The 8,377-nt window shown below is 64.0% G+C and overlaps 1 protein-coding gene across 1 annotated transcript; it reads left to right on the top strand.

The window, feature by feature from the left end:
* The first annotated feature begins 363 nt into the window (after positions 1-363).
* Positions 364-3,451, top strand: PPM1N (protein phosphatase, Mg2+/Mn2+ dependent 1N (putative)). The gene is made up of 5 exons (XM_039510913.1): positions 364-1,269; positions 1,853-1,970; positions 2,323-2,434; positions 2,626-2,686; positions 3,422-3,451. The coding sequence occupies exons 1-5, from the start codon at positions 364-366 to the stop codon at positions 3,449-3,451; spliced, it is 1,227 nt and encodes a 408-aa protein (XP_039366847.1).
* The last annotated feature ends 4,926 nt before the right edge of the window (positions 3,452-8,377 follow it).

Here is an 8,377-nt window from a genome sequence, read left to right as displayed (position 1 = left end):
CCCAAGCTGTCTGCTGGCCCATGGCCGGGCAGGGCTTAGGAGATTTAACATTCCATATTTAGCTACAGGATGAGGAATTACGGTGCCAGGGAGGACAGAGCCACAGCAGCCCCTGCAGTGCACGTGTCCCTGGGGCGGCCAGGGGGCGAGCCGGCTGCAGGGCACCATGGGGGGCGCCAGGAAGGCCCCGGGGAGTTGGCAGGTGCACGGGTCAGCCCCTGGGTCTGAGAAACTGAAACTTGCCAGAGATCAGAGGGCTGGTGCCGAGTGGTGACGGCCCAGGGCACCAGGCCCGGGTGATTCCCCACGGCACTTGGTTGGGGGCACCAGGCCTGGGAAGAGGGTGAGTACCCAGGGCACAGGATGGCGACCTTTTTGCGGTTGCTGGTGTCGCAGGCGGAGCGGGTGGTCTCGCGTCTCTTCAAGGTGGAGCGTGGCGAGGGGCCCGGCTCCTTCCTGGAGGCGCCACGGACGGAGAAGCTGCTGGAGCGGGGCGAGGGGGGCGGGCTGCGCTACGGGCTGGGCACCATGCAGGGCTGGCGGGCACACATGGAGGACGCTCACACGGCTCAGCCCCAGCTGCCAGGTGCCCTGGCCACCTGGGCCTTCTTTGCCGTGTACGACGGGCACGCGGGCAGCACGGTGGCGCAGTTCTGCGCCCGCCACCTGCTGGGGGAGGTGGTGGTGGGCGAGGCCTTCACAGGGGCGGCGGAGTCGCCTGAGGCGGTGAAGGAGGCGGTGCGGGAGGGCTTCCTGCGCATCGACAGCCGCATGCAGGCGCTGGCCCGCGCCGAGGGGTGGGAGCACGCCGGCTCCACCGCCGTGGCCGTGCTGGTCTCGCCAGGCCACCTCTACTTCATCAACCTGGGCGACTCGCGGGCGCTGCTGTGCCGGGCCGGCCGCCTCACCTTCTACACGGAGGACCACAAGCCCAGCCAGCCGCGGGAGCGGGAGCGCATCGAGAACGCCGGCGGCGCCGTGCTGCTGCAGCGCATCAACGGCTCCTTGGCCGTCTCCCGCGCCCTGGGCGACTTCGACTACAAGGCCGTGGCCTGGCGGGGCCAGACGGAGCAGCTGGTGTCGCCCGAGCCCGAGGTGTACGAGCTGCCGCGCTGCCCCGGCGAGGACGAGTTCCTGGTGCTGGCCTGCGACGGCGTCTGGGACGCCTTCGACACCGAGGGGCTCTGCGCCTTCGTCCGCTCCCGCCTGCTGCTCGGCGGGGACCCGCAGGCCGTGTGCGAGGAGGTCCTGGATGCTGGGCTCTACAAGGTGAGGCAGGGATGGGGGGCAGGGCCGCTGGGCTCTAGGGGTTGCTGGCTTCCAGCCAGCTGCAGGGTGGGGTGGGGCAGGGAATGGGACATGGGACCTTTCCCCTCTCGGGGACGCTGGTTCCCTTCCGCCCCCAGGGCAGGGACTGGCTGGCTCAGGGAGGCAGGGAATGAGGCACGGGACCTTTCCCCTCTAGGGGGCGCTGGTTCCCATCTGCCCCCATGGCAGGGACTGGCTGGCTCAGGGGGAAGGGAGTGGGACATGGGGCCTTTCCCCTCCAGCAGACGGTGGTTCTGTTATCTCTGCCTGGCCAGAGGTTTGGGGCAGGGGTGGGGGGAGATGAGGGACCCCCCCCCCCAACACTGTCTGGTTGGATGGATTTCCTGCGCTGGGCTGGAAAGGTGCAGATCAGGCTGCTCTCCTTATCTGGCTGTTGTATGGGCCCGTGGGCTCCATACTGGGCCGTATCCAGGCATAATGCCCCCACGGGCTCCCACCATTCCAATGACCCATCAGAGCCCCCTACAGCTGCCTGTCCCCACCCTCAGTCCCCCCCTGACCCAGGTGGTTCTCTCCTGTCCAGGGAAGCCGCGACAACATGACCTGCATGGTGGTGTGTTTCCGGGGGGCCCCTGGCACCTCCCAGGCTGCCCTGCAGAAGGAGAGGGAGCTGGATGCACACCTGGAGAGCCGGGTGGCAGGTGGGTGAGGTCAAGCCCTGGGCAGCACCAGGCCTTTGGCTATGAGGCAGCTAGACCATGGGACCCAGAGCGGTAGGTGCCCACGCCTGCCTGTGGCAGCTACTGCCCCTCAGGCCATGGGGGGGCAGGGGCAGCAGGGGGAAGGCAGGGGGAGGGCAGAGGCAGATGGGTGAGAACAGGATGGGGGCAGGGCCAGCGGGGAGGGGGTATGGTGGTATGGCAGCAGGGAGGGGGTATGGTGGTATGGCAGCGGGGAGGGGGTATGGTGGTATGGAGGAGGTATGATGGGGGGCAGAGCGAGGCTTTGAGTGCCTGGGCAGAGCCAGTCACACGCCAGCCCCTCTCCCCACAGAGCTGTACGGGGAGCTGCAGGAGCAGGGGGCTGCCAGCCTCGTGGCCATCTTCCGGTGCCTGGCGTCCGAGGTGAACCCCAGCCTGCCCCCCGGCGGGGGTCTGGCCAGCAAGTGAGTACAGACCCCTCCCAGCGAGCGCCCCCCACTACATGGCGCCTCCAGCAAATGGGCCTGAGGGCCTGCCCTATGGATCCATGGGACGGGAGGGGGTGAGAACCCCCTGGCCCTCAGGGGACCCCAGGGGTGGGGTAGCGAGGGGGCCAGGCACTGCCTCTGGGCTGACCCCTGCTGTCCCCTTGCAGAAGGGCCGTGATCATGGAGGCCTACGAGCGTCTGCGACAGAGCTATGAGGCCCAGATTTCGGTAAGGACTGACCAACCCACGGCCCCCAGCCCCCGCTCCCTCCACCCCCAGCTTCCAGCCCCATAGCCCCCGCTCCCTCCACCCCCAGCTGCCAGCCCCCAGAGCCCCCGCCCCCTCCACCCCCCAGCCCCTGCTCCCTAAACCCCCAGCTTCCAGGCCCCACTGCCTCCACCCCAGCCCCCTCCATCCCGGGTCCCCAACTCCCGCGCCCTGTGCCCCGAGGCCCCCACTCCCTCCGCCCTACAGCCCCTGCCCGCTCCACCCCGCGGCCCCCACCCCAGCCCCCCGCCACCCCCTGTCCCCCTGCTCCCTCCACCCTGTGGCTCCCACAACAGCCCCCTCTGCCCTGTGGCCCCCAGCCCCTGCTCCCTCCACCCCGTGTTCCCCAGCCGGGATCGGGGACCTGTCCCCAGCCCCTCCCTCCTCTGCCCCACAGCTCTCAACTCCTGCTCCCTCCACCCATGGCCCCCACCCCAGCTCCCTGCCCTCTCCGCCCCAGGGGTCACAGCCCCCAGCCCAGCCCCCTTCCCCTCACCCCATGATCCCCTTCTCTCTCCACCACACAGCCTCCAACCCAGCCACTCCCCTCCCCACCCCAGCTACTGTCCCCCATCCCAGTCCCCCCCCTTGCACTCCCAGCATCCCCTGTAAACCCCGGCCTGTAGCCTCTGCCCCCCGCCCCGCCCCCGGGTCTGGGCCCACGTGACACCCCTGTTGCTGTCTGCTCCATTGCAGGGACCCTGTGAGAGCGGCGCCCCCTGCTGAGCAGACCTCTTGGGGCAGAGGCGCCCATGGGACGAGGATACTGGACCACCCCTTTCCCCGACAGCTCCACGTGCCCCCCCCCCGACGGCTCTGACAGGCCCCCCGACATTCCCCACCCCCGACGGCTCTGCCGGGCCCCCTGAAATTCCCCACCCCCGACGGCTCTGCCAGGCCCCCCGACATTCCCCACCCCCGACGGCTCTGCCGGGCCCAGGGCTCCCTGCCTGGCCCTGCGCTGGCGCCAGAGGAAACACCACAGCACAAGGGGACGGACTCTGCCAGGGCCTGCGTGTGGCCCCCCGTCGCCGCACTGGAGTGCGTGGCACAGGGAGGGGCGCTGGAGGTTAGGGGGCAGCCCGGGACTCAAAGGCAGGGGCAGGGCTGAGAGCAAAGGACTCCCCCACCCCAGCAAAGACCGATGCCCGTTGCCAGGTGCTCGGATCCTGCCTCAGCCTCCCCTCAGGGCAGCTGGAGACCTCCCCCCGTCTGGTGCCCCCCAAGGGGCCGCCCCGTCGCTGTTTGCAGTGACCTCAGCGTCCCCCCATCCTGAATCCCCCCAAAGCAGCTCCCAGCCGTGCCCAGCCCTCGCCCGGTCGCTGCGCCAGGAGCTCATCCGTGTCACGGGGCTTGACAAACGCTCTGAGCCCAGGCCCAGCCCGGCCCTGGTGTGCAGGAAAAGCCCACCAGCAAGTCCTGGCCCCCCGGGATCCCCGGCCCGAGGACGAAGCGTGAACCGGCACAGGCAAAACGCGCGTCTGTTCGGCAGGTTTCTCACCTTGGCCAGTTTCTCCACCGTACTCGGCTCCCCAAGACCCCAGCCCCCCTTTTGGCTGAGACCCCCCAAAGTTCTGTGGTTTCAGGGGCTCTGGTCCCTTGAATCCCCCCCACGATGGACAGCTCCAGTGTCTTTGTGCCTCCCCCCAGGCTGGCACCCCAGAGTGGATTGTCTCTGTTTGGAGAGCCGAGGAGGCGTCCACTTCCTGGCCGTGGCCTTCCCATCCCCCCCCCAAATCATACGGAGCCACTGGGGACAGGTAGGCGGCCGTGCCCGACCCTCCTGCCTGGTCCTCCCTGGGCTTGGTCACAGCCGTCCAAGCAGAGTGTGGGTGAGCGTCCATAACTGCCCGAGCGGCGGGAACGCAGCCCCGTCACAGGGATATTCCTCACCAGCCGCCACTGGCTTTCGGAACAGCCCTTACTCGCTGTGCTGGATAGCCCAGCATGCAGCCAGGATGGCCCCAGCTTTATAGCCCAGTAACGCCGCATGCAGCCAGGATCGCCCCCAGCTTTATAGCCCTGTGACGCCGCAGGGAGCCAGGATCGCCCCCAGCTTTATAGCCCAGTAACGCCGCAGGGAGCCAGGATCACCCCCAGCTTTATAGCCCAGTAACGCCGCAGGGAGCCAGGATCGCCCCCAGCTTTATAGCCCAGTAACGCTGCAGGGAGCCAGGATCACCCCCAGCTTTATAGCCCAGTAACGCCGCATGCAGCCAGGATCGCCCCCAGCTTTATAGCCCAGTAACGCCGCAGGGAGCCAGGATCGCCCCCAGCTTTAGAGCCCAGTGACGCTGCAGGGAGCCAGGATCACCCCCAGCTTTATAGCCCAGTAACGCCGCAGGGAGCCAGGATCGCCCCCAGCTTTATGGCCCAGTGACGCCGCATGCAGCCAGGATCGCCCCCAACTTTATGGCCCAGTAACGCCGCATTCAGCCAGGATCGCCCCCAGCTTTATAGCCCAGTGACGCCGCAAGGAGCCAGCTGCTGCAACGGCTGGTCGCTCGAGTGTCAGTCTGTCACGGACTCACAGATCGTGCCCACTCTCAGCCCCATGCGGTCCGTGGGGGGAACCCCCGTCGGTGTGACAGCCCTTCTCCTGGGGGTCCACTCGCTCTCCTGGAGCCGCACCTCTCTGAGCCTCAGCACGTCTGTCTCTCGCCGTAGGCCCCCTCAGGGAGTCCACTTGCTCTGGACCCCCGGGGCTCCAGCCCCCCAAAAGGGGATGATGCAACCCCGTTCTCTAGACCAGTGTAAAACAGGAGGGTTTATTGAGCAGCTGAACCCAGCACAGGAAACTCTCAGGCCTGGCCTCCCTCAGCACAGCACATCTAAGTCTCCCCTGCATCCAGGTGGGCTCTGATGGACTCCCCCTGTCCAGCCCCCAGCCCCCCTGCTTCCCAGCTGGGCATCTGATATCACCAGCCCCAAGCCCTGCCTCTGTCCATTGTCTTTGATCCAGGTAAATGGGGTTGCCTGGGCCTCATCTCCTCTCTTCTGTCCTCTGGCCTCCTCTGGCTGGTCAGGTCACCGGGGTCCTCTCTCCGCAGCCCATTGTCCTCCCACTGGCCGGAACCAGCTGCGACTCCTGAGCTGGGCCTCCCGGTCACCAGTCACTCGCTGGCCCTCGGTAACAATAAACTCCCTCTCCCCGCACCTTGTTAAACCAGTAACACCCAGGGAAACTGAGTCCCACTTCTGCTCCGTGTGAACCATTGGAAAAAACAAGAAAATCTCCCACTCCGTCACACACTCCCCGGCTTTAAAGCCCAGTGACCCTTTGCAGCAGATTCTTTGGGAAGGAAAACGCAGACCAAGCTGCTCTCTCTGGCTGGGTCGATGTCTGGCGGGCTCCTCCCCGGCTCGAGAGCTCTGGTTACCTGCTATGCGAATGGAACTCCTGAGAGCCTTCTGCACCAAAAAAAAATAAAAATTCCATGCACAATATTTTAAAATTCTGCAAGAGTCTGCAAATGTTATTTGTCAAATATGGTGGCTCCAGCATGGCATTGGGGAGCACAGGCCACTGGCTGCACACAGGTGGGTGATCACTCTGCTGTAACCAACCCTGATGCAGCGCAAGGACTGGGCCTGCCCCAGAAACCCCCCAGGGCCCTGCCCCTCTGCCAGGAGCACCAGGTGTCGGCAGACAGACTCAGCCTGGCAGGATCCAAGTGTGGAGGGGTTTAGTGTGGGGGGATCCAGGTGTGGGTTCAGAGGATTCTGTGGGAGGCAATCTGGGTGCGGGTGGGTCAGTGGGGGATCTGGGTGCGGGGGGGGATCTGGATGCACAGGGGCTTGTTGGGGGGTTCTGGCTGCAAAGGCAATGGGATTCTGCAGGGGGTCCAGGTAAAGGTGGTTGGGACTCAGCGGGTGGGGGAGTCTGGAGGGGGATAGAGCTTGGCAAGTGGGTCTGGGTGTGAGGGGCTTAGTGGGGGGTCCAGATGCTAGGGGAGTGGAGCTCAGTGGGGTGGAGATTCAGGTGTAGCTGGTTGGGGCTCAGTGAAGTTGGGGATCCAGGTGGCTTGTCGGGGTCATCCAGGCATAGAGAGAGTGGGGCTCATCGGGGGGTTTCTGAGTGCAGGGGGGTGAGGCTCGGCAGGAGGGTCTGGGCATGAGGGGGTCTGGATGCACAGGGGTTGGCCAGATGGCAGGAGCAGCTTCCTGTACCGGGATCCTTCCCCCTGCAGCTGACTAGCTGACTAGCGATGGGTGCAGGAAGCCGGGGCGGGGGCAGAGAGAGGTGTTTGCAGAGCTTCCTGCAGCTGGGGGAGAAATCGGGGGATGGGTCTGACCCGGCCCTGGATGCCGTGCAGGGGAAGAGGAAGTCTTGTCCTACCCAGCCCAGCCGGGACTAGCAGCTGAGCCTGGCACAGGGTAGGAGCCACCAGCCAGGTGTTCCCCATTCCTGCCCCCTTCCCCACCGTGATTTACCTCTCTGCTGGCTGCCCTGAGCCCCCAAAACATACTGTGGGGGCAGGGTCGCATGACCACTCTTGTGGCTTCCCTTTGCTTCCCCATCGGAAAGTCATTATTCTGCGGGGAAGCAAAGAAATCTGCGGGGGACATAAATTCTGCGCATGCGCAGTGGCTCAGAATTCTCCCCGGAGTAAAATGGGCCTTCGGCAGCTCTGCTTGAGGAGCGGGTTGGTCAGAGAAGAAAATTCAGGTTCCTGGGGCTAGGGCAGCCTGGGCACGTGATTGTAGCACACACACACACACACACACACACACATAGTATACATACACCCTGGGCACACACTCTACACACACACTCTACACATACATCCACTGTACACACACATGCTATACATACACACATACCCCCCCCACACACACCATATAGAGCATGCATGCGGGGGGCTGGGTGTGTGTGTATGGGGGCCATGGGGGGCAGGGTGTGCATGTGGGGGGCTGGGTGTGTGTGTATGGGGGCCCTGGGGGGCCGCGGGTGCCGGGGGGGGGCGGGGTGTGGGGGAGCATGGGGGGCAGCATGTGCATTTGGGGACCTGTGTGTGTGTGTGTATGGGAGACCATAGGGGGCAGTGTGTGTATGGGGGAGCTGTGTGTGTGTGTGTGATGTTATGAGTGTAATATAATATCTCATTGAAAGGTGACAGGGCCAGAAAGAGTTAATTAGCTCACAGACCGACCTGACCCATGGCCCAACTTTAGAAACTGGGTAGGAAGATAGTAAGTGACTAGAGCTTTGAAATGCAGCCGCATTGTTAGAGATAGAAGGGGAGGTGTTTGCTCAGGTCTTGTGATGTAAGCAAACAAGTCTTGTCTATTGCTATAGCTTTGATTCAAACATCAAGAAAGGGGTATTAGTATTTAGGAAGACATGTGAGGAAAATAGTATTATTGTCTATGTGTCTCTTTGAAGGTTGTGGTAACCTGTATCTGAACTGTTTAATGGATAAATTACCCTGAGCTAATTGTAGGGTGACCAGATGTCCCGATTTTACAGGGACAGTCCCGATTTTGGGGTCTTTTTCTTATATAGGCTCCTGTTACCCCCCACCCCCGTCACACTTGATGTCTGGTCACCCTAGCTAATTGCCAGGATGTTTAGGAGAAGGAGAGTTAAGCCTATTGTTTTCTCAGGCCAAAAGGCCACTGGAAATGTATAAAAACCCTGGGACATGATCC

Source organism: Mauremys reevesii, linkage group 22, assembly GCF_016161935.1.
Source record: "Mauremys reevesii isolate NIE-2019 linkage group 22, ASM1616193v1, whole genome shotgun sequence".
NCBI lineage: Eukaryota > Metazoa > Chordata > Testudines > Geoemydidae > Mauremys > Mauremys reevesii.
Note: the sequence above shows the minus strand (reverse complement) of the source record. Positions and strands in the feature narration are given on the sequence as shown.

What these genes read in the sequence shown, in the direction of transcription:
- PPM1N (XM_039510913.1), top strand. Translation starts at nt 364, where the DNA reads ATGGCGACCTTTTTGCGGTTGCTGGTGTCGCAGGCGGAGCGGGTGGTC. An exon ending in TGGATGCTGGGCTCTACAAG is followed by an intron (nt 1,270 to 1,852) that starts GTGAGGCAGGGA and finishes TCTCCTGTCCAG; the next exon opens with GGAAGCCGCGACAACATGAC. An exon ending in GGCGGGGGTCTGGCCAGCAA is followed by an intron (nt 2,435 to 2,625) that starts GTGAGTACAGAC and finishes GTCCCCTTGCAG; the next exon opens with AAGGGCCGTGATCATGGAGG.